The sequence below is a fragment of the Hirsutella rhossiliensis genome (genome assembly GCF_020360975.1).
Source record: "Hirsutella rhossiliensis strain HR02 chromosome Unknown scaffold00007, whole genome shotgun sequence".
In the NCBI taxonomy this organism is placed as follows: Eukaryota; Fungi; Ascomycota; class Sordariomycetes; order Hypocreales; family Ophiocordycipitaceae; genus Hirsutella; species Hirsutella rhossiliensis.
Genome location: NW_025408673.1, coordinates 3,004,199 through 3,029,502, shown reverse-complemented (window position 1 = coordinate 3,029,502; position 25,304 = coordinate 3,004,199). Strand labels below are relative to the sequence as shown.

General features: G+C 52.7%; 4 protein-coding genes across 4 annotated transcripts; all 4 read left to right on the top strand.

Annotated features, from left to right (window-relative positions):
* Positions 1 to 1,475: 1,475 nt before the first annotated feature.
* HRG_07083 (reverse transcriptase (RNA-dependent DNA polymerase) domain-containing protein) lies at positions 1,476 to 6,414 on the top strand (the record flags this gene model as incomplete). Its single annotated transcript, XM_044865554.1, has 7 exons — positions 1,476 to 2,335; positions 2,904 to 3,036; positions 3,093 to 4,121; positions 4,178 to 4,459; positions 4,550 to 5,165; positions 5,222 to 5,747; positions 5,841 to 6,414. The coding sequence occupies 7 exons, from the start codon at positions 1,476 to 1,478 to the stop codon at positions 6,412 to 6,414; spliced, it is 4,020 nt and encodes a 1,339-aa protein (XP_044719516.1).
* Positions 6,415 to 12,910: 6,496 nt separating this feature from the next.
* On the top strand, positions 12,911 to 13,885 carry HRG_07082 (transposase-like protein; the record flags this gene model as incomplete). The annotated part of the gene is made up of 1 exon (XM_044865553.1): positions 12,911 to 13,885. The coding sequence occupies one exon, from the start codon at positions 12,911 to 12,913 to the stop codon at positions 13,883 to 13,885; it is 975 nt and encodes a 324-aa protein (XP_044719515.1).
* Positions 13,886 to 18,120: 4,235 nt separating this feature from the next.
* On the top strand, positions 18,121 to 19,094 carry HRG_07081 (reverse transcriptase (RNA-dependent DNA polymerase) domain-containing protein; the record flags this gene model as incomplete). Its single annotated transcript, XM_044865552.1, has 4 exons — positions 18,121 to 18,233; positions 18,279 to 18,495; positions 18,556 to 18,986; positions 19,046 to 19,094. The coding sequence occupies 4 exons, from the start codon at positions 18,121 to 18,123 to the stop codon at positions 19,092 to 19,094; spliced, it is 810 nt and encodes a 269-aa protein (XP_044719514.1).
* A 4,736-nt stretch (positions 19,095 to 23,830) lies between these two features.
* Positions 23,831 to 24,994, top strand: HRG_07080 (uncharacterized protein; the record flags this gene model as incomplete). The annotated part of the gene is made up of 5 exons (XM_044865551.1): positions 23,831 to 24,105; positions 24,138 to 24,211; positions 24,241 to 24,352; positions 24,406 to 24,759; positions 24,901 to 24,994. The coding sequence occupies 5 exons, from the start codon at positions 23,831 to 23,833 to the stop codon at positions 24,992 to 24,994; spliced, it is 909 nt and encodes a 302-aa protein (XP_044719513.1).
* Positions 24,995 to 25,304: the final 310 nt, after the last annotated feature.

The window sequence follows — 25,304 nt, the reverse complement described above, 5'->3', positions numbered from 1 at the left end:
TATCGAGCTGCCCGAGACCTGCTTTACTGCAGCGCGGATTTGCCGAAGAGCAGACTGCGCCTCTGCAGAGTGCATCGAAACACGAGACGGCGAAAAAATTTCGCGACTGGCTTCAGGCACTATCGCCCCGAACTCTTGTCGTCTACTCCGACGGGTCTCGTTCTGAGGAAGGCCACATCGGATACGGCTATGCTGTTCACCGGGACGGATCCACCGTCTTGAGCGGCAAGGGCCGTCTTGGAACAGCTGAGGTTTTCGACGCTGAGGCGAAAGGTGCATTGAGGGTTGAAGGCTGCGGTGAGCCTTCCAGAAACTGACCGCATCTTTGTCTGCCTCGACAACCTCGCGACCGCAACATGCTTACGGGGCACGCCGAACGACTCCTCGCAAGAGGTCTTCCTTGAGTTCCAATCTTTGGCGCGAAAATACGGAGCTGTGGAGGTCCATTGGATCCCCGGCCATGCTGACATCCCAGGCAACGAGGAGGCTGATGCTCTGGCAAAGGCGGGAGCATCACTGCCAGAACCCGCTGATGGCGAACCGACGCTAGCGCATCTGCGAAAAATTGCCCGACTGCAGCGGAAAGAGGCTTTCAGTGCCTGGTGGGAAACCTCTGCGCCGGAGCGATACAGAGACCTGAGGCTTAAAGCCACAACCAGCTGTCCGTCAGAATTGGCGCTCTCTCGGCCCCTGCTTCATAACTTGCTTGCAGCAAGAACCCACCATGGGGATTTTGCTGACTACCACGAAAGGTTTGGTCACGACGATGCGCGACTGACGTGCTCGTGCGGACGACGAAAGAGCCAGCACACATCTTTTACTGCAGAAAGGTTGCGCCACGGCATCGTATGCGGCTTGCACCTTGGCCGGCTGCAGCCATCAACCGCGCAATCGGCAAGGACTTTGACAAATCCGTCAGGCGAAAGCGAGCTCCTTCTTCGGAGGATCTGCCCACGCCACTAGACGGTCATTATTCTCCTCTCTCACCCTACTTTTCCTCTCAATCCTTTCTGTTACCTGCTCCGATCTCGGGCGGCGTCAAGGTCTCGCGACCATGCGATCGCCGAGGTCATCAAGGGCTGCAAGGCCCCAGAAGCAAATTGGCTGATCTGACCACGGGACAGCTTTCTCTTCGTGCCTGGACGTCCCGCTGACGGGCAACAGGTTTGTCATGAGCGCCGTTGAGCCGATGAAATGCTGGATAGTGGGTGAAGTGTACGATATGTAGCATGTAGACACCTGCTAGCTCAGCACGTCCTGTGCTCCCCTGCGGAGACCTGAGCGACCAAAAGTTGCTGGACGGAAAATACACTAAACTAAACTAAACTAAACTGACGGGCACCAGCCATCCTTCCCTGCATTTTTACTTTCTTGGCACGCAAGTGTTAAGGAAGTAGCCTATCCATACAGCTTTTCGCTTAACAGTGCTCTTGAAAATTCCGCAACAGCGCCGCGCGAAAGCGCCGGCAGCGGCCATGGCACCAGCCTCAGGTTCGCGCGCCGCTCCCTGTGCTGTCGACATACAATCGCCACCTGATCTAGCAGCCCGTGCATCTCAGCACCTACTGTCCTCTCCGGCGGAGGCTCGTCCAAATGTCTCAACCCTGGCGGCTCAGCAGCTCCCTCGACCGACGTCTCCCAGCGACACGCCCAACGCTGCCGTCGCGGAAGGAACGCAGCCGGAAATAATCCCGAATGGCCCTGGTTCGACCGGGTCCACGGAAAATGCACCTGTCTCCATCATCGAAGCGGCTACAAAGATCGCTCGCGACCAAACGGCAGCCCATGATGCCAAGCTGGCAGTCTTTCGGGCCTTTAGCGAATCATTCGAACAGACAGCCAAACAATTCACGTCCGGCTCCCACAATAGCATCGCAAAGCAAGTTGCCACCAAGTTTCTGAACCTCTGGACTCAATCGCTCGCCGACCTTGAGGAACCACCGAAACCTACGTACAGCAGCGTTCTCACATCCGGCAAAACGACACAAGGACAGCTGGCCATTACGGCCTCCGCCCCACCACAGCGAAAACAGCAAACCACCACTCGTCTCCAAGGACGACCGCCCGTGGCCCCACCCAAGGAAGACCTGCGTGTCTTTGTCCGACTTGACGTCGATGCTCCGGCCCGAAACCATGAAAGATACGCTATCCGGGCCCACATCGCCGCTAGAGTCGGCATCGACCTACGCCGCATCCCGGCAGCCTTCCCGGTAAACACGGGTTGGGCCATCCTGGCATCGGATGTGGCCACGCGCGAACTACTCGTGCAGCGACAGGCGGATTGGGCCGTAGATCTGGACGCGACGGCCGTAGAGATTAGCCAGAAATGGCATTCGTATGTCGTAGCCGATTGCCCCGTAGGCTCACGGACCTACGCGGCGTTGAGATCAACTTCGATGAGGCGGTCAAAGAAGAAATTGCCTGCCAAACCGGACTGAAGCCCATCAGCATACGGACCTCGCGACACGACTCGGGCGATATGCCTACCCAGGCCCTTATTGTATCCTTCCTGGAACCCACGCAGAGACCCTGGCGACTGTTCGGCGCCAGCCGGTTCGCCCGCTATATCGACAAGCCCAGCATTCCTAGCCAATGTGACAAGTGCTGGGATTTCCACGCTCGACACAGCTGCGATCGAACGGCGCGCTGCAGGCGTTGTGGCAAAACCGGCCATCGTAGCCAAGAATGCACCGCCCTCGAGCAGTGTGCAAACTGCCTTGGACCCCATTGCGCGGATGACCCCAAATGCCCTGCCCGCCCCAAGCGCGTTCACGGCATGGTCCGGCGCCTGACGAAGGAGGAGAAGAGCCTGGTACGGCAGATGGGAGTTCAGCTCTCTGCGCAGCAGAAGCGGCAGACTCAAAGGCCAGAGTGTCCGACCAGTCTGATCAGAGCCCTGGCAGGCCGCAGACACTTTCCTTGGAGTCAACGGCGCCGCGGGCAGCTGGAGGAGATGGAAGCTCCGACATGGGCGCCATTTACGAGCCAGCCGCGCCGTCAACCCCATGCATCATTGTGGCCACAACGCCGCCGCATGTAAGGGACGGCGACCAGTTCCTCCCTGTCGTCCCATCGAAGAAACGACGCACTAGTCCTGTGACGCTACCCTAATGCCTCGCTGTTTTCCACGCAATCGAAGCGATAGGAGGATCTTGCGAATCTTCCAAGCCAACGTAGGCAAGATTCCGCCGGCACACGATTGTGCCCTTGCGTTGGCCGACTCGGAACAATACGACATTATTTTGTTGCAGGAGCCATGGACAGGACTGAAAGACGGCCGATGCCTCACTAAGACGCATCAGGCCTACGACACCTTCTCACCCGTCAACGACTGGGACGGCCGCGACACTCGCCCGAGAGTCATGACATACGTCCGGCGTTCCGCAGGTCTCGTCGCTGATCAAAAGAGACCTGCGGCGACTCGTGACATCCTTTGGCTCACCGTCAACGGCATAACAGTCGTCAACTTCTATCGGCAGCCGTACCACGACGGAGCCCTTGAAATCTTGCTTCAGTGGACCGTACCGGACAAGTGTCTTGTTGCTGGTGATTTCAATGCCAAACATCCCAGCTGGCAGGCCGGTCGACGAGAGGACCGCGGCGAAGAAATAGCGTTTTGGGCAATGGACAATCGACTCGGCTTACTGAATCCTGTCGATGTCCCGACCAACGCACACGGCAATACGGTTGATCTCGCCTTCTGCAACATACCTCTGGCCGACGCTGTTGTCGAGGATCATCTAGCAACCGGCTCCGATCATTTTACCCTTAGTATCACGCTGCCAGGACAAGTTCTGGCACCCCTTCCAATAGGAAAGATCCATCTCAACTCCGACGAGGAATTGAAGCGATTCATTGAGTTAGTGGAGGCCGGTGCCGCCTTCATCCCGATCACCACGGCATCTCCTTCCGAGCTCGACAGCTTTGCGTCGGCGCTCGTGAACCTTCTTGGTTGTGCAGCCAGAGCTGCCGGTCGACCTGCCCGTAAGACTACGCATGGTGCGCGGTGGTGGACTGAAGAATGCGCAAAGGCGGCGGCCAATTACCGCGCGTGGAGGAGAGTTCACTCTCTCGGCTTCGACCGAGAAGTACAGCTAGCCAAGAGGGAGCTCCATAGCGTGGTGCGCCGGGCCAAGCGCCTTTACTGGCGTAACTTGATTGACAGCTTCACCGATAGCGCCTCCGTCTTCAGGGCGTCCGCTGGCTGAAGTCTCCAGGTCCGTTTCAAGCTCCTCCCCTGCAAATTGACGACCGAGTGTATGAGACGCAGCTGGAAAAGGCCACCGCCTTGCGACAAGCCACTCTGGAACGGCGCACGGCGAACGACGACATCCCAGATCCGTGGATCTCCGTGAACACAGATAGGACGATACCCTTCACCGACCGAGTCTCTCCGGAGGAGACCCGCGACGCCACGCTACGCACCGGGAATACGTCCCCTGGTTCCGACAATATTACGGTGCGGATGCTCCGCGCTGTCTGGCATGCGATCGGAAGTCTCGTCCACCAGCTATATCAAGGCTGCCTCAGGATTGGCCACCATCCGAAGCCCTTCCGAGAAGCAGAAGTGGTCATGATTGCCAAGCCGGGGCGCAGGGATCTCTACACCCCGCGCTTGGCGCCCCATCTCCTTTTGTCCTGTCTCGGCAAGGGCCTCGAGCGGCTCATCGCACGGCGTCTAGCGTGGGCCTCGGTCCATTTCGGCGTACTACACCCACAACAAGCCGGCGCGCTCCCGAAGAGATCGGCCGTGGATCTCGTTGCTGCCTTGATTCATGACATCGAGGAGGCATTTGCCTGCAAGCAGGTTGCAACATTGGTGACTTTGGACATTCAGGGCGCCTTCGACACAGTCCTCCGCAACAGATTGATCCTTCGCCTACGGGAGCAAGGGTGGCCACCGAACCTCGCGCGATGGGTCGGCTCGTTTATGCAAGACAGGTCGGCACGCATCCGCTATCAAGATATCGCAACGAATTCATCGCCTCTCCAGTGCGGGCTGCCACAGGGATCGCCAGTCTCGCCGATCCTCTTCCTACTGTATACGGAATCAATCTACCGCTTGGGCAGCTCAAAAGGGCGTTTCGGCTATGCGGACGACACTGCTATCCTTTGCGTCGGCGATAGCCTGGATGAGACGTCCGCCGAAGCATCTCATCATGTGCGTGAGCTTGTATCGTGGGGCGCCGCCAACGGATCTCCTTCGACCCTGAGAAGACAGAAGTGATGCACTTCTCTCGAACGACGCCCAAGACGGCGCCGCCAGTGCTCCATGGCGAATTTGAGAAACGGCCGGGCCGGGCGATGCGTTGGCTTGGCGTCTGGCTCGACAGCACTCTGTCTTTCAAGACTCATGTCGAGAAATGGACGGCCAAAGCGCAAGCAGTCGCCTTCCATCTCAGGAGACTGACAAACACCAGGCATGGTCCTCTACCGAGCGCTGTGCGACGAGCGGTCTGCGCTTGCGTCATTCCAGTGCTGCTCTACGCGGCGGAGGTCTGGTATCCTGGTTCTACGCGCCCGCGCTGGACCAAGCCGGGCAAGGAAGGACCGTCCAGGATCGGACACCTCGTAAAGAAGATGAGCAAGGCACTCTACACATCTCTTCGGGCTATCCTGCCAGTGTGGAGAACTACACCAACGAATGTTCTGCACCGGGAGGCAGGGATACCGCCGGTCCCTCTGCTGCTCGAGGCGCGCCGGACTGCATTTGCTGCGCGTCTCAAACCCCTGGACGAAGCTCATCCGCTCGTGAAGCGCACGTCGAGGCCAAAAGCCCCTATACTGAATGAAATGATCAAGCTGAAGTACCAAAAGCAGCCAAAACCCTTCCGGACTAGGCTGCGGCGCTCCGACGAATTGCTACCAAGCTGCCCAAGGCCTGCCTTGCTGCAGCGCGGATTTGTCGAAGAGCAGACTGCGCCTCTGCAGAGTGCATCGAAAAATGAGACGGCGAAGAAATTTCGCGATTGGCTCCAGGCACTATCGCCCCGAACTCTGGTCGTCTATTCCGACGGGTCCCGTTCTGCCGAAGGCCACGCCGGATATGGCTATGTTGTTCATCGGGACGGATCCACCGTCTTGCGCGACAAGGGCCGTCTTGGGCCCGCCGAGGTTTTCGACGCTGAGGCGAAAGGTGCGTTGGAGGGGTTGAAGGCTGCGGTGAGCCTTCCAGAAACTGACCGCATCTTTGTCTGCCTCGACAACCTCGCGACCGCAACATGCTTACGGGGCACGCCGAGCGACTCCTCGCAAGAGGTCTTCCTTGAGTTCAATCTTTGGCGCGAAAATACGGAGCTGTGGAGGTCCATTGGATCCCCGGCCATGCTGACATCCCAGGCAACGAGGAGGCTGATGCTCTGGCAAAGGCGGGAGCATCACTGCCAGAACCCGCTGATGGCGAACCGACGCTAGCGCATCTGCGGAAATTGCCCGACTGCAGCGGAAAGAGGCTTTCAGTGCCTGGTGGGAAACCTCTGCGCCGGAGCGATACAGAGACCTGAGGCTTAAAGCCACAACCAGCTGTCCGTCAGAATTGGCGCTCTCTCGGCCCCTGCTTCATAACTTGCTTGCAGCAAGAACCCACCATGGGGATTTTGCTGACTACCACGAAAGGTTTGGTCACGACGATGCGCGACTGACGTGCTCGTGCGGACGACGAAAAGAGCCAGCACACATCTTTTACTGCAGAAAGGTTGCGCCACGGCATCGTATGCGGCTTGCACCTTGGCCGGCTGCAGCCATCAACCGCGCAATCGGCAAGGACTTTGACAAATCCGTCAGGCGAAAGCGAGCTCCTTCTTCGGAGGGATCTGCCCACGCCACTAGACGGTCATTATTCTCCTCTCTCACCCTACCTTTTCCTCTCAATCCTTTCTGTTACCTGCTCCGATCTCGGGCGGCGTCAAGGTCTCGCGACCATGCGATCGCCGAGGTCATCAAGGGCTGCAAGGCCCCAGAAGCAAATTGGCTGATCTGACCACGGTACAGCTTTCTCTTCATGCCTGGACGTCCCGCTGACGGGCAACAGGTTTGTCATGAGCGCCGTTGAGCCGCTGAAATGCTGGATAGTGGGTGAAGTGTACGATATGTAGCATGTAGACACCTGCTAGCTCAGCACGTCCTGTGCTCCGGAGACCTGAGCGACCAAAAGTTGCTGGACGGAAAATACACTAAACTTCTCACGAAGAGAGCATGCAAGTGGGCATTGATTGTGTAACGATGGGTATGATTTGTTGTATTCCGTTCTGTCTGTCCCTCTTGCAATGCCCTCTTCTAGGCTCCCTATTTATATCCCTTGGTTCCCTATTGATATCCCCTTTTCAGTTGTATAGGTACAATATCTAGGAGGCTGGGCTCCTTTCCCAGCCCCCTTTGCATACTGACTTTCCCTAGTCGCCGAGGGCTCTTTCAGCTTCCCCGTATATGCAGTCTCTCTACAGCCTGTGTGGCTGCCTAATGCGGTCTCCTAATAGTCTTCTGCAGCCTCAGAACTCTCTGCAGGCTGCCTTTCTGTCTAGCCGTCAGGGCCCTTAGCTGTATACCCTTATGGTCACCCTGAGCTCAAGATCTCAGACGTGCTTCGCGACAAAACTAAACTAAACTAAACTAAACGGACGAATATACAAAGCTCGAGATCCAACAACCATGACGCGCAGACGATCGATCTCACTTCCGACGATAGTCAAACAGAACGACAGATAGCTCCTACGATGACAGTCCCAGCTATAAAGTCTACAAATGGATTACGTCAACTCGTTACGGCCACGAACGAGGGCAACACCCATCGCTCTGAGAGTGCGCAGGCAACAAGAAAGCGATCAATGCTCCAGCCCTTCGATCTAACGGTGAACTTTTATTGTGCGTCCTTTAGAATCATCGATAATAAAGGATTGCCTGTAAAGAAGTATCACGTAGGATATCCTAGTCTTGTACGGAAGGTTACACACTGTTTCTTTTCCGAACCAGCCAAGCAATTCCCGTCACATTCCGACATGATTCAACAGATTATTCGCAGAGCCATTAACGACGAGACTTTAATCGATCGCGACTGGAAGCTCCTATCAGCTTGCTTAGCAAACAATCCAGGCTCGATCTCGTATTATCCATCACAAGCATACGAGACGACATCCCTGCTTGACCTTTTCGCTCGATCTCAAACAAGGCGATTGCATCACCTTTTAAGTACTCTTTAATCTTTTTGTTCTCTTACGAGAGCGACAACAACCCAGACGACCTCTTCGAACCCGCACATATTCTTAGCGCCAAGAACGAACCTTTAGTTAAAAAAGAGAGTGCGTCTTCGAAGAAACGCAAGCAACTCCTAAGACTAAACCGACGCCGAAGAATACAAGCAAGAAGTTTAAGGTAGAGGCTATCAAGGAGGAGGCCGAGAATAAATCTACGATACAAGTAGCATCTGAGGCGGATTTTGACTTTTCACAGGACTTTAAGTCAGATTTAGGGAGCCCAGGTCAGGTCTTAGAGGATATCAAGGAAGGCGAGACTCAAGAAGATGGTATCTCTAACGCGGACGGGACTATAGGGAGCAAATGGTTACACGTCGTCAAGCTCATGTAAAATCGCAATCTTAACCGTTCACTTGCTTTTTCTTTAATTACCATCGTCACTCCTAAAACTCAACTGTTCAAGATCGTCTAGGCTAATATTAGACTGTGATAAGACTTGTTGTAGTCGGTCCCGACCATTTTCTGGGCGACTAAGTAACGTGACTTCCGGTTGCTTCTGATCAGTAATATACTGATGCAGATGTGTCCGGAGCGAGTTGTACTCGTCAAGCCATGGATATTCCGGGTTCGGAGGACTTGAAGATATAGTTCCAATGCTTAATTGAACCAAATAATCGCATATCTCTTTAGTTTTAAGCGGTAGGTAGTCGTCTAGGTTCGTGGTATCCTCATCGAAAAGCTCGGTGCATATGCGAAGCCGATCCGGTGGGATCTCCTCGGCATAATTCTGTTCACCAGCAGAATCAAGCTGATGATATAAGACCGTAGGTTGCCCGCTTCGAACGTGTGGACGATTTGGCTGATGTCGAATAGTATGACTGTTCCACATATGAACGAATTGGACTAGCTCTTGACGGATAGTATCCATATAGATATAGAGAATTGCCACTCGATCCGCCCTTGAGCTACTGTCAAATAAGCCATGTTCGGTGAGCCATTGAAAGTATTGCTAATGGAGAGTTAGTATAACTAGGGTAGATGATGGATAAAATTATACTTACTCGCCAGAACCCAGCACGATTACTGCCTAACCGATGCCACCAGCTCTCAATCCGGGTGTTATGAATGCTTCGGCCAAAGTACCAGCAGTCTCCAAATGCAATTGGGACGAGATAAGAGACCTGTTCCTTCGTTCGCATGCCGGATAGGTAATAATGTATCCCGCATAAGAGGGATGTCTCATTACCATGGTCCGATCGCAAGATACGAGGCATAGCGTGCCGCTGGTTTAGTACGTGGAGGTACTGTTTTGCAACGTTCCAGCTCGTACTGGATGAAAACCCACAGTAAAACCACGTAATATACCGTGAGTACGCGTCAATACCAGCATAGATCTCAAAACCCCAATTCTTAAGTTTGTCGTAGCCATCAATAGACCAGACCCAGTCTGGGCCATGGATAGAGAAGTCACGTCGTTTGTAACGTGTTCGTCCCCATCGTTCCCTAACGTTCTCAGGCGTGAAGTCTCGATACTCTGCGTATAGGGCATCACGACTAATAATATGATGTTGCTGGCGCATATACGTAGGTATAGAGATAGTTCCGGCCATGTCCTTGTAGAGTTGTAGAGATCTGTGCCTGGCTGTTAAAAAAGGACCGGGCGCGTTCTCTTGCGACTTGGAGCGCTTCAGGGATTGGCGGCGGTAGAGCCCTCTTCAAGCCGAATTCTTTCAAGACGGAACTTTGAGATCGTAACCCCTCGTCTCTAAGTCGTTCAAGCATGAAATCATCCTTAAGACATTCATCAAAGAATAGCGACCTAATTCGGTCCCGTAAGGTATCTGAAGTGATCGTACGTGCTTGACGAAGAAGTCCCCAGTCTTTGATCGATCGATAGAGACTGGCGCGGCTTACTTGAAGCTGATGATGCTCGAGAAGATGCGTACGGATTGTATTAATAGAGGATCCATCTCGATGCAAGCCGGTGATTTCCTCCTGAACTGTGGAAAGATCAATTTGTGGTCGAGGCATATTTGTTTAACTGAGTAAAGCGCTATTCGGGCTCAATGATATCGTAGAAGGGAGAAAAGCACTGAAAATGTGTACCAATGCGCAGAGCGAACGCTTACTTTCATTTCTTTCAATATACCGGTACAAGTTACCCAGTTGCACTTAGACCCGATCGGGTAATCTAACCCCGGGGTGCCCACAGCCCAAAATGCGTTTTGATACAGTCTGGCCTACAGTCGCCCGTAACGGTGGTTCTGTGGCGTGCCTAATGGGGAAAGTGCATTGTGGAATCTATTGGTATGATGGGGGTCAAAGCAGCTCGTTTCTGTTGCGAAGACCATTGCGCCATGCAGGCAAAAGTGGAACGCGCTCCTACAGGTGCGCTGCAATTGACACATATCTGATGTCTGTCTTTCTTCCCGATAGTTTCTTGATGTGTACGTGTGTGTCTGCTCCGAAAGAAAAGGAGGCCCTTGGTGGGTGGCTTTGGGCATTAGCCTTTTCCTCCCCTGCATGCCCCTTGGCTGGCAGCTGCGAAGCGGGTGATCCTTTTTCACCATATATTTCGACCATATCGCCATTCATTCAAGATTTTGATGAATGAATTGAATAAAGACTCCTGATTTTCGATTCGTCGAATTTGAAGACCTTACCCGATTCCGCTTCATTCAATTCAAGGGTCCTGAGGCCAATTCGACTTCAAAATCTTCAAATATCAGCCCTAGACTCACTCTTGAGCGCTGTTTGCCTTGATGGCGGCGGCGCAACGTGGTCTCATCGCAGCCAAATTGGCGAGCTGTTTCAGCGTAATTGACCGATTCTGAGGACTTCAGGAAAGCAAGCGCTTCGTCAATAGCCGCCATGGTTGTTGAGATGTTCCAGATTGATGTTGAGACAGAATGTCGGTAGGTAGGTAGGTAGGATGTCGCATATCAAGCCTGTCTAGGATGATTATTCATGAAGTGACGATGTTACTCGCAACGCCGCTGTTGCCTGCTAGGCAACCACTACTGCGTAATCACGCGACGGACCTTTCATTTGCGTATAAAGAGCTGCACAGCTCCGTGCGTTCGTTCGTTCACTTCTTGTTCTTTAGATAATTCTCATCAATTGCCTGATGCCATCTCTGACCCGTGTGGAGCCAAATGTCTGACAGTTATGAGCCCGGTAGCACTTAGGCGCTCATCATAGCTGATTCCGACCATCGTGCAAGATCGCTCGCACGGTGCCTATCGCCACACCAGACATTGCAGTAATCAATATATATTGATAAGTATGGGCATATTTATTGTTAAGCTTATCAATATCGATAACAATATGGAAGTCCCCTATCAATATGTATTGCTAATATGCCCCTATTTTGACTTGAATGCCTGTTTTAGGCGTACTTACTTTTTCCACACGTCAGCCGTAGCGCTGAGGAAAGGGGCTCGGCACAGAATGGGAGCATTCTTTCGTTCAAGATTCTCCATGCCCTCCATTTTGGTGATCGAAGTGCGCCCCTCGATATCTCAGCTTTGGCAATGGAAGACTACGTATCCCGTGTGCCGGAAGTTGACATCGCATCGAACCCTTCGTCATCAATTTTGCCTTCCGATAGTGTCTCGCAATCTGCCAGTATACCTTCAGAATCGGAGCATTCCTCCGGCAGCAGTCAAGAGGAGGAAGTTGAGAGCGACGTCGACTTGGCATCACTTTCGACAGGCTCGAGGCGATGAGCCACGCACGGCAGGTGGCAATTTACTCCACTACTGCAAACGTTGTCGCAATCCATCGTGGTCAACCCACATTTCTGGCAACGCCCGCTATCATCTCGAAAAGGTTCATCACGTACAAGTCAGAGAAGACACGAATGCTCGATGCAAGCGTCAAGTAGCCATCGAGAATGCCTTCGCGAGAACAAGCGAAAAGCAGCTGAGGCTGACTCAAGAGAGCGAGGTCAATATTTTGCGGAGCGTGATCAATGTCGATGCTTTCCGAGAGGCACAGATGCTACTTTCCGCGAATAGGCATCTGCCACTGAGCTGCGCGACGTGGCCAGAGTATCAGGCACTTTGACCGCGATCAACCCCGCAGTCGAGGAGTTCCTCGTCGACTCTAGCAACACGGTCGCTTCGGATCTAGATAGGGCCTACGACACGCATCAACAATCCGTCTGTCGGTGGCTCGAAGGCGCTCGGAGTCTTGTGCATATCGCAATGGATGTATGGTCTTCTCCTCAACGCAAGGCATACATCGCTGTTCATGCGCAATGGGTCGACGAGGCATACAAGCCTCGCAAGGCATTGCTGGGATTGCCAAACCTGCGACGGTCGCACGCGGGCGCAGCGATGACGCCGCACCTACTGAAGATCATCCGGAGATACGGCATAACACAAAAACTCGGCTATTTCACCGGGGACAATGATGCTAAAATGACACTTGCCTCCGTCAACTTTCTGCCGATTTATCGCAAGAGCATGGGCTGACCTTTGATCCAATATCCTCTCGAACGCGGTGCGCTGGCCACATCATTAACCTTTCCCTGCAAGCCTTTCTTTGCGACCAGCGAAAGTGCACTTCAGGCCGCCGTTGAACAGGCGGACGATGAACTGAATCAAACTACTGTTGCAGACGCCTTGCATGACCACCTCCATTCAGAATCTACGCCAAGAACTCACGCCCAGCGCAGGAAAAGAAATGACATTGCCGGTTGGCGGAGTATCGGTCCAATGGGAAAACTTCACAACATTGCTGTGTTCATTCGCAACTCTACAATTCACAACGACGCATGGGACGACATTGCGGGGAAAGCCCTCGGTATCGACAACATCACGCGCTGGAACTCGTGGTTCAAGCTGCTTGATGCCGCCATCAGCCAGGAAGGCCCATTGTCGGTCTTCGTCAATCAGTATCATCGAGAGCTTGAGGACGACATCCTGACTCATGATGACTGGCAAGTATTGAAGATGACACACGAGTTCTTGCAGCCGTTTCACCAGGCCACCATGGAGCAGCAAATGGCCTGGGCTTCAATAGATCAGGTGCTAGAGAACATGGACATACTCTTCGTGCAATTCGAAGACGCAAAGGTCAGTCGCAGACTCTGCAAGTATTGCCTTCGGGCTGAAGAAGAGAAGCTCAACTTCGATGCAGGTCAAGTATGCCGAAAACGCCCACATGGTAAGCTCGGTTCACATGGGCTGGTGGGTTCTTTCAAAGTATTACGAAGAAACCGACAAAACCCCGTGTATGCCACGGCACTCTGCTCCATCCAGAAAAACGGCGGAGGTATCTCGACCGTCATTGGGCACCAGAGTGGCGGCAGACAGCCATTGCTGCAGCGCAGCGGCAATGGGCGAAGTATAAGGACAGACCGATTTCGTCGGAGAGAACCGTGCGACCCAGTTGTGAAGCGCGAGGTCGCTTCTTACGAGCGCATAAGGCAGTCAATGAGTGTCCTGGATGAACCTGGCGATGAAGACGAGTTTGAGAAATTCATCAATGCTCCTCCGAGACATATGCTGACTGCCAATCCGCTTGAATGGTGGTGTCGTGAGGAGCAGAGAGCCGAGTATCCACGCTTGCATCAGATGGCCCTTGACATACTCAGCGTCCCAGCGATGTCGGACGAGCCGGAGCGGTGTTCTCTGCACAAGGCGGACACTTTCTTGGGATCGAGCTCGACTTTCCGCGGACAGGACTGAAAAGCTGCAATGCTTGGGTAATTGGGTGAGGAACGATTTGATTCGCAAACTGTACGTTGCGGTTGATGACGAGATCATGGATGTGGGCGGCGCCAACGGAGACGGAGATGAGCATTCAATGTTATATTAATAATTATTGATAAGCTTAACAATACATATCAATATAGCCACACTCCTAACAATACATAACAATATGCCAAAAATATGTATTTATTTATTATTGCAATGTCTGCGCCACACGCACACATCACTCAGGGGATACAAACCCTGCCGCTTTTGTCTGCTTGCTTACGCCAATCGTTCTATCCCTCCTTGCTGCCCATTTCCCAACACCAAAGGCTTTCCGAAGATGACAGCCAAGTCTGAGGTTACGCTCTCCAGACCGTCCGAATGGGCTTCCTGGTACGACGATTTCGTCTCAAGGGCTGAGACTTCCAAGGTCTTTGGCTTTGTCGATATCGACAAGGATGCTCCGATCCTGGAGGAACCAAAGGAGCCTATGACTTCCGAGGAAATGCTTGAGTCACTCAACAAGTCTGCCTTTAACGCTTGGGCACGCGCATACCAGCAGAACGCTGCATCTGCCGGACCAAGACCAGACCCGGCCACTGACCTCAACGATGGTCAGTGGACCCGACTCACACGTCTTCAGTCCGAATACAAAGTCAAGCTAGCGACCTTCGCCAACCGGCAGCGCGCCTATGCTGAACTCGCTGTTTGGGTCCGATCAACTGTCGATAAAACCTATCTTGGCAACACGACTTCCAAGTCTGACCTTCGCGTTATTGTCCGCGACCTGAAATCAAGCCTTGCGCCCTCTGAAGACGAACAGAAAGAGGAAGCACGCTTAAGATACCGTCAGGTCCTCACCCAGACAAAGAGAGTCAAGCCGAGGACTGGCTCGTGGCTTGGAATAAAGCCAAGTTAGAAGGCGAACGACACAAGATCGCCGAGCTTGAAGGACAGTCTGCCCTCAATGACTTTCTCACAGCGACTTCTGCCTTTGATGCGACATGGGCAAGCCAGCAGAAGGTCCACATCATGAACAGCAAAAAGTTCGGCCTCAAGATTGATGTCACACTACGCGCATTGGGCGAACTGTTCCACGAGCAGGTCCGAAGCACCAGAATGAGCAGCAAGCTGTCTGACAGCGTGTTTGCCGCCTCTGATGCAGCTCAAAGCCACTGTCCATGCGGAGTGCCGTCGTCTAAGCACCGATGGAAGTCCCTTGACTGCGCTGCTGTACAAATTGCAATCAATGGCGAGTCCAAGGATGGACGACAAGTCAAGTCCAGCCGCGTCAAGACCTGCAAGAAGCTCTCAAGCAAGCCAAGTGGAAGAGTCTTGTAGACACGGTCAAGGCCTCGGCAGCCACTGCCAAGACAGATCAAGCAGGAGATAAAGGAAACCCACGCAAACATGGCGACTTTGCCGGACTGACAATCGATGCAAAAGGCCTCACAAGTGGAACCACCGACTCGGTCTTTTCAGCTCTACGCGAGAAGCATCCTCTTTACAATTCGACGATCTATGACGGTGGAGCAACTACCCATATCGTCAATGACAAGAGTCTGCTGACCGACATCCGCGAAGCTGAGGAAACCGACTACGTTATGATCGGAGAAGGTTCCTTGAAGGTCGAAGCACGGGGCACTCGAAGGGTGGAAAATGTTCTGGATGGCGAAAACGGAAGAAACACACGCGCCCTTGTTCTTCTCGACGTTGCGCATGTGCCACGATTCCACACGAACATTGTCAGCGCGAAGAAGCTTGCAAGGAAGGGTCTATGGCACTGTGGGGTCGACAACACGCTTCGAATGGGAACCTATGACGACAATGATATCCTTTGTCGGCTTACAGACCAGTACGATCTCGACGTAGTCGAATACAAGCCAGTTTCCCGCTCTTACTTCAAGCTTCCACAATCACTGATCTCCGTGTTCAACGCCTTCCAAGGCGTATTTTCTTCCTTTCAGACAGACAACACTAGGCCAAGACGGCAGAGAATGGCGATTTCAAGGGTTCCGCCTCCACCACGATTGATTCGTCCGAAACCTGGCATCACCGATCCTGCCACGCTGGGCCACAAGCACTTGAACAACTTGTCTTACAGACAAAGGGCATCCGGATCAAGGGCCCAACCACCGTTCAGTGCACGGCCTGTGGCACCGGCAAGGCAACCGAGATTATCTCCCGCAGGGAATCCCCGAACAAATCAAGGCAACCGTTCTTTCGGGTCTTTATCGACATTTTCGAGTTCCTGCGGCATACAACGGACACCGCTACGTTCTACTTGTCACCGACGAGTTTAGCGGTATGATGTTTTCCTGGTCCTTGACTTCAAAACGGAAGTCAGCCAGATCATTAAGGACTTTGAAGCCCGAGTTAAACGACATACGGGTGCATCGATCTGCAAGATCAAAATCGACAACGAAAGGACCATCATCAACCTGCCCTTCCAACGCGATTCCGAGTTCCAGATCTGGGCTACAGAAGTAGGCATTGAGATTGAACTTCCGCCGCCGCACACCAAGGAACCGACTGGTGGTGCGGAACGACCTGGGGGTATTAATCAGCAACGAATGCGCTGTATGTTCGGCCTTCTGCCGCAAGAACTCTGGCCAGAAGTCTATCGTGCAGCCGTTTGGATACACAATATCCTTCCAAGCCGGAGGAACGACTGGATGTCGCCTAAGGAGAAAATGGACCGTTGGTTTCACCAACACTTTCGATGGTACCGGTACAGACCGCCAAACGTCGACTTTGATGCAAACAAGGATCTCCGACCAGACTGGCGTGGGGTGTATGCGTATGGATGCAAAGCATATCCCCTGAACAGCCGATACAAGGCCCGGAAAGACATCAATCAATTCAAGCTTGGCCCACGAGCACACGTTGGATACCTTGTTGGCTACCACGCCAGCAATATCTATCGCATCTGGGTCCCCAAGCTCAATCAGGATTATCAGGTTATCCTGTCCCGAGATGTACGATTCAACGAGGAGGAATTCTTTGATCCAGAGAAGGAAGAACAGCTCGAGACTGAGGCAATCGCCGAGTACAAGCCAACGTCACAGGCGCTCGATCCGCTTCCTCAGCGAGACTGGGACACGCTCTTGGATGAATTTCTATGAGTTTGATCATCATATCTTGGGTGCGACCTGGAGGGTTCGAACTCGGGGGTGGAAGACACTAGAGGTGCCATCTCAGATGTTAAAGACGCTGGATCGCAGCTTCTGCAGCCTCTATCGCAACTTCGCAAGACAGACTTCTCACGCCTCTGAGCGAATCCCCGGTCCTTCCGACGCCGGAACTGTTACGGCCAAGCACATACGAGCCTTGACGGCTATAAAGATGTATTGGCACTATGAACGAAGACTCAAAGCTAAGGAGCAAGAAAGAAGGACTAGACTACACGACCGAGCTGGCCCTTATGTGCATATGCACGAGGTTACCTCAGCAGCGCTCAGGTAAGCACGAGGTCGCACGTGGGCACGTGATGCTGCTTGGGCACGCGACACTGGTGAGGTTCTGCGCTGGTGTCTCTACGCTGGCGCGCAGGGTCGTGACAGGAACCAACACCACAGCTGGACAGAAGGGACGCCTCACCAGCTTCCAGGTCAACCGGCTCAAAGATTTCAACACCAGACCCACCGTTGCAAACAGACCCGAGCTCACCTGCCCAACGTTCTGTGGCTGGTTCAAACAGCGATCTAACTGAGCATCATAACGCCGAAAGCTCTCCAGTGGAGTTAGAGTCTCTGCCCCAACAAGACAGAGAAACAAGCTATGATAGCCAAAGGTCGACTGATTCAAGCGATCCAAGTCCTGAAGGAGTCACCCGGGACACGATCGTAGTTCAACCGCTGCCACCACGCCGGCGACCTTCCTCAGAAGGCAATAGCATGCAACCGGACAAGCAGCCGTCAGGTGACCAACCAATTCCTGAAGAACCACGCGGCAAAACGCGCACCCGCCGCAGTCAACAGGCGATTTACGGTGACCAGCCAACTCGCAAGAGTGACCGGACACCAAAGCCAAAGAGGAAGCACGATGATTACGTCAACAGCGTTTTCACGGCCCTGCTTCCAGCGGATCAACATCCAGAGGGAAACCTCGAAACATTTCATAGTGTCTTTCTTGCCGCAGTCTCTAAGACGGCACGAGATCATCGATTTCACCGCGATGACCTTGTACGACTCCCTAAACGCTACCAGGATCTAGAAAACCACCCGATGGGCCCAGACTTCAAAGAGGCCATAAGGAAGGAATTGCACGATCTCCTCCGACGTGGCACCTGGAGACTGGTCGAACGCAGCAAGGCACAGGGATCGCCTCTTCCACTGAAGTGGGTGTTCACCTATAAGTTTGATCAGGACGGATACCTCCAAAGGTGCAAAGCTCGGATCTGCGTCCGTGGCGACCTGCAGGACGAGGACGACGGACGGGAGACATATGCAGCCACCCTTGCAGCAAAAACCTTCAGAATCGTGATGGCAATCGCAGCCCGATTCGGTCTTGACGTTAGACAATTCGACGTTGGTAACGCCTTCCTGTACAGCGACCTAAAGAAGGACCATCCCGTCTACGTCCGGCTCCCGCAAGGCTTTGTAGAACTTGGTTTCTTGAAACCTGGAGAAGGCTCAACCATGATCGCGGAACTTGACAAGGCCTTGTATGGTCTTCGAGAGTCTCCACTGCTCTGGTACAATGAGATCTCCCAGGCCCTCAAGGAGGCAGGGATTGACCGTACGGATGAAGAACCTTGTGTGTTTACCAACGGCAAAATCCTGGCTCTTGTCTATGTCGACGACATCTTGATTCTCAACCCACGGCAAGAGAAGAAGGCGGTAAACGACCTGGTCCAGCATCTCCAATCCAAATACGATCTGCGCGAAGAAGAATTTAAGTGGTATCTTGGCATCAGAGTTGTAAGGGATCGACCAAACAGGAAGATCTACCTCTGCCAAGACGCGTACGTCGAGAAAATTGCGCGAAAGTTCAAGCTCAGCGACTTGAAACTCCGAGTACCATCAATCCCCATCGCGACGATCCCGCTCGTCAAGTACAACGGGCAGGCTACCAAGGAAGAGATAAAGGCGTATCAGGAACGAGTTGGATCCTTGATGTATATCGCGGTCATGACCAGACCCGATATAGCACGAGCAGCAGCCCAGCTCGCGAGGTTCCTGACAAACCCATCGCCTGAACACCTTGAAGCCGCAAACCAATGCATCCGATACCTATACTCAACGAGATTCCTTGCAATCATGTACGACGGGATGCATCAGGGAGAGGTACTTGTGATCGCAAGCGACGCGTCATTTGGAGATGATATCGAGACCCGTCGTTCATCGCAGGATATGTGATGATGTTGTTCAACGGACCGGTCATATGGAAAGCTGGGCTCCAAGACACAGTCACGTCTTCAACCACCGAAGCAGAAATTCTCAGCCTAGAGAGAACAACCAAGGAGAGTTACGCCCTGGACCGACTATTAGGGATATCTCTCTTGATCTCGGGCCTCTGAAGATTTACTGCGACAACCTTCAGTCGATCCGACTAGTGGTTGAGGAGAACCAGAGAATCACGACCAAGTTGCGGCACGTTGACATACAGAACATGTGGCTAAAACAGGAATTCAAGAAGGGTAGGTTCCTAGTGGAATACTTGAAGACTGATCAGATGCCAGCAGACGGATTGACCAAAGCGCTATCGAGAGCGAAATTCGAGCACTTCCGATCGATGCTGAATCTGACAGATATCAAGAGGGAAGCAAATTTGGAAGTGGGATGTCGATGACCTTCTAGGTCAGGCTGGTTGTGATAGCTTCTAGCAGCGTTGACTTGATCACTCAACGCTGGGGGGTGTGTCGCATATCAAGCCTGCCTAGGATGATTATTCATGAAGTTCTCACGAAGAGAGCATGCAAGTGGGCATTGATTGTGTAACGATGGGTATGATGTGTTGTATTCCGTCGTGTCTGTCCCTCTTGCAAATGCCCTCTTCTAGGCTCCCTATTTATATCCCTTGGTTCCCTATTGATATCCCCTTTTCAGTTGTATAGGTACAATATCTAGGGGGCTGGGCTCCTTTCCCCAGCCCCCCCTTTGCATACTGACTTTCCCTAGTCGCCGAGGGCTCTTTCAGCTTCCCCCGTATATGCAGTCTCTCTACAGCCTATGTGGCTGCCTAATGCGGTCTCCTAATAGTCTTCTGCAGCCGCAGAACTCTCTGCAGGCTGCCTTTCTGTCTAGCCGTCAGGGCCCTTAGCTGTATACCCTTATGGGATCCCGAGCTCAAGATCTCAGACGTGCTTCGCGACAGAAGTGGCGATGTTACTCGCAACGCCGCTGTTGCCTGCTAGGCAACCACTACTGCGTAATCACGCGACGGACCTTTCATTTGCGTATAAAGAGCTGCACAACTCCGTGCGTTCGTTCACTTCTTGTTCTTTAGATAATTCTCATCAATTGCCTGATGCCATCTCTGACCCGTGTGGAGCCAAATGTCTGACAGTTGGCGAAAGGGTGGGGTTGGCGAAAGGGTGGTGGTGCATGGTAGTCGTTTACTTCCCGCCTCCGGCTTGTCACATGGCGCCGACATACCACGCCACGTTTGGACGGTCGTCTAGTTTTGACATGTTTTTGTCTTTTGTTTTGTTTCCGTTTTTGTGTTTGTTTTGTTTTTGTTCTTGTTTTGGCTCAGTGCGCGTGGATCGTGAAACTCTCATCCGTAGGCTTTACCCTACGGTCCCTATCTGCCCGTGGGCAAGTTCTCCTGGTTGCGCGCCCGTGATGAAGTCGCTGCGCATTACTGGCCACAACCGAGAGTGGCACACTGCGGTTGCAGGGCGGTTGGCTCTGGTCGCTCTCCTGTGTCACCGAGCAAGTTGAAATGCCATTCTGCTGGGGCCCATCGACTAGGCCCATTGACTGGGGCCATGAGAAACCCCGGGGGCAATTGTTGCATGTTACCCGAGCCACGGCGACATCTGGCCAACCTCTCTTGAGGTCTTGCCGGATGTAACCCGGGGCTCCGAACAGCACTGGTTTACAGCCGTTCCTCTCACAGTGGAGGGCTGCATAGATGCCAGCGTAAGCACCACGACAGTCCAGCCAATAGTGGTTGGCAACCACAACCCCGCGAACATGACTACCTTCAGCGAGTGTGACATGTTTGCTAAATTGAATTGTTCCCGGCACGCCCGTTCACTAAGATTACTAGGGGTGCCGTGTTTGGGTGAGAAGCTAACCAGTATCAATTCTGCGTGTCGGAACGTGTTGTGCCTGGCGTTGTAGCTGCTAGTTTGTGGCGTTTCCGTGATGGCGTACCTTGGATGGTTTGAAGATGGTCGGAAGTGATTTTGAAATCCGGCGGGCCACGGGATCCGGCAGATCACCGGTAAATCACTTAGTTGCCGACACTTTTCACTAAGATTACTTAGTGTCCGTACGACGGATAGGAAGGTAGGTAGGAAGATAGGTAAAGAGGTGATCTTAGTAGTTGTATTGCTTAGAGAGTAGCTAGAAAGCTTGCTTAAGAAAAGGATATCTAGTAGACATAAAGTCCCTTTATATAGAAAACTCCTCCCTTTCTTTCCTCTGATTATTCGTTCGATCCCTCTAGGCAGCAGGGTATTATTCTAGACAACTAGTCTTAGATCTAGGAATTCTTTATATAGAAAACTCCTCCTTTCTTTCCTCTGATTATTCGTTCGCAGGGTTCAAAGCCACTCCACTCCACTACATTCTGAGAATCTGGAGTGGATGTGGATGATTACTAAGATCACGGCCGTGGTGTGGATGGTAGATATGGATCCACATGTGGAAATTCTTTCCACATTTACCCGTTGGCGGGGCCCTTCGGGAGCCACTAAGGGGACAAGCCCCTTAGTTGGGGAGCTACCCGTGCCACGCCCCACTTTATTTGGAATTCGCAAGCTCCCACCTCCTAAAGTTGGTGCTCACCACCAGTATCCCCACACCACCGGAATACCCAGAATTTCGACTCCCCGACCTAGAATCGCTTCAACCACCGCGTACCACGCTCAGAATCGCGTACTTCCACTCGTTCTAACCTTCCTGAACCTCCATTGGCGTGCCTTTTTGCTGCTTCCTCAAACCATCGCTTGCGTGCGTTATGCGCCTTTTCTCCGCGTCTTCTACTACCTTCCTTGCTTTAGCAATCTGATCATCTCCCTTTGTTGCACCATTTCCCGTCCTTGGGCCACTGACAATACTCCTCCTGATTGTAACTGTATATTCTTCATAGCCTTACGTTGTTTTTGGATCCGCTCCGCCATTTTGGTTCGTCCCAAGTCCTTTTAGTCTGCACGAGCTCAGTCGCCAGAGATAGCGATCCTCGAATAAATCGACTGAGATCGTGAGAAAAGTCGGGATCCAGGCTTTATCGTCTTCAAGGACGAGATCTAATTTGTCCGCTACCTTGTTTATTTGTCGTAGAGTCAATGGTGTCTCGAAAGGTGAGGAGTGTGGTCCTGAATTGGGAGGAGGTGGGTGTCGTGCTTGACGAGCTTCCAAACATTGAAGTACTACTTGTGGATTGAATGGGAAGATTCCTGTCTTGCGAAATGCGGAGCGTATAGTACTCTCCTTGAAAGCATGCAATCGTACTTGTTGAATGCAGGAGAGAAACTCAAGCTTGGTTATGTTGACGAGGCCATCTCGAACCATGACATCTAAAGCCTTGGCGTGATAGTGCTTTAGGGCTGGAAAACGACAACGTCCAAAGGCTGAAGTGCATGCGTGAGATTAGGCGGCATGCCGAAGGGAATAATATTGTGGTTGTCGCAGTATTCAATGAACTGCCTGGTATGGTGAGAGCCATGACCATCAAGAATTAGAAGTCGCTTCGAGCTTCTTGAGCTTTTTTCCGAGTGCTTGTCAAATGCTGGAGCCACTCCAGACTAATCACGTCGTTTGAGTAACCAGTAGGCGTGGGTCGAATAACTGTGTCAGGATCTAGCTCAGGTATTTGATCCCATGAAGCCATGTGCATCTGGCCAGCGAGTATCAAAAGCCGGAACAACCTCCCATTCGCCGAGATAGCTTCGATCGCAGTAGCGGATTCCTATTCTCAGGAATGCCAAAATAATGAGCTCTCCTCCGTTTTGTCACAATCAGCTGGTCTTTTCCAACCCCGATGCGAAAACCAGTCTCGTCCATATTCCAGATATCCTCAGGAGGTATACCATTGTCTTGGATAACCTGCCGAAGATGCTGGAAATACTGGTTAACTCGTGTAAGATTCTCGGAGACTTGGCGCTCTGCTTGAAGCCTTTTTTGGCGCTTTTTGAAGTAGCCGTGACGCTTTAAGAAGCGAGAAGTCCAGTTTGGCCCCACGGTAGGAGCGTCGCGCTGGCTAGACCGCTCGCGCAAGATACAGTTTGCCGCGTCAGTAACGAACTCGACGCGTACCGCAAGGTTTATATTATCCAAACGATCGATATAGCGACATAGGGCCTTCTCTTCTGGTTCGGAAAGCCTCGTATTTCTAGCTCGCTGGCCAGTTTTAGGAGGTCGGCCTTGAAGACGGTATCGCAATCGATCACGTGTTACACCGAATTCTCGCGCTACGGTTGCGACTTTAGCACCGGAAAATTTTCAATATATCGAAGAGCGTTTTGTACACGTGCTTCCATTTCGGCTATCGACGAGATCGTGAATTGGTTAAGATATAGGGATGCTGAAGTCGGGGAGTCGAAATTCTGGGTATTCCGGTGGTGTGGGGATACTGGTGGTGAGCACCAACTTTAGGAGGTGGGAGCTTGCGAATTCCAAATAAAGTGGGGCGTGGCACGGGTAATGTGTGGACGCGCCCCGAACCCGTGCACACCCCACCACACTCGCGCTTGACCGTAGCTCCCACCAAAAATACGCGTAACGCGTGGTAGTCAGACTGTGCATCACATCCATCATCACTATGCGTACCCACGCCGGCGCAGCCGCCGCCGCCGCCGTTGAGAAGGCTGCAATGCTGGTCATTACCTCTCGTGACGACCTCACGTATGGCAGGCGCCGGCAGACGCGTAGCTCGTCTGCCAAGCCCGTCTCTATTAGGCAGGCTGCAGCTATCTTCAACGTGCCCTCCTCGACTGTTCAAAAGGCCGTACAGCGTGCCCTTGGCCGCCGTAGTTCGGCTGGCCGACCAAGACTTCTTTCTGACGATGAAGACGATGCCGTCGCCGCTTATGTTACGTGGCTTCAACGCTCCGGCTTCCCGGCAACAGGCAACAGGTCCAGGCTGTCGCCCTGACCTTCTTCAACGCCGTGATCCTAATGCCCGAGCACCTGGAAGGCATTGGTACAATGCTTGGATTGACGCCCATCCAGAACTTCGGGTCACAACGATCAAGGCTGTAGAAAGAGCTAGGAAGACATTTGAGGCTAGTGATGTCTGCTATATCGAGGCCTTCTTCCAGAGGCTTGAAGACATCGTCAACCAGTACAAACTTAGATGAGTGCCCGTACACGGAAAGGCAAGGCTGTCAAGGCCAGCGAGGGCACTTTCTATACAAGCGTCAGCCTTGCGGATATTCGTCAGTCACAAGAGTCATCCCAGAGGCTCGCAGCCCAGAAGTCACATCGTCAGGAGCTTCGCCAACTAAAGGCTATGGTTCGTCGCGAGAGGGAACAGCTACTCGAGCAATATCGTAACGAGAAGTTCCAAGTGATCAATGGCAAGGCAAGAAGACTCACGATCAAACAGTGGCTCGCTTGGAAGGGGAAAAGCGATGACTATCTTGCCCTCGAGACAAGCGAAGAGATGTATGCACGCCTCCTCAAGGCAGACAAGTTCACGATAGACACAACCCGCACGCCGCTTTGTGCGCCCTGGCGTGAAGGCCGACGGTACGCCAGCAGAGCAAGCGGCTGTGGCCGCAGCTTGCGCATCAGAAAGACCGTTGCAGTCAATTCAATGGCCTCATATTGAGAGAGAGGGGTCTATTGAGATTATCACATCGTCACAACAGCCGCCGCTGCCACAACGAGCACCATCGTCATCGCCGCCACTTACGGAGCCCTCGCTGTCATCGTCGCCGCCGGGCACGCCTACGCCACGCGAGCCAGGTTGGAAGAGACTTGAGGCTATTATTCGAGACAGCTATATTGAAAGGGCATCGATTTAAGATCTAATTGATATATAAATTGGCTAAATAGCTAATCTAGTGAGGATAAAGGGAGAGTGTAGGTATAGGGGTCAAATGGGGCAAAAGAGGGCGGCCACACGTTTCAACAGCAACACATGCATGCCTCAACGCCATGCAACTGCGCACAACACTTGGAATCCAGATAATCAATTGCTTCATATACCATGATTTAATCGCTGTACACGATGCACCAATTTTTATTAGGCCTAGACAGGCGTGGAATGCGTGGGCTGACTTTTGCACGCA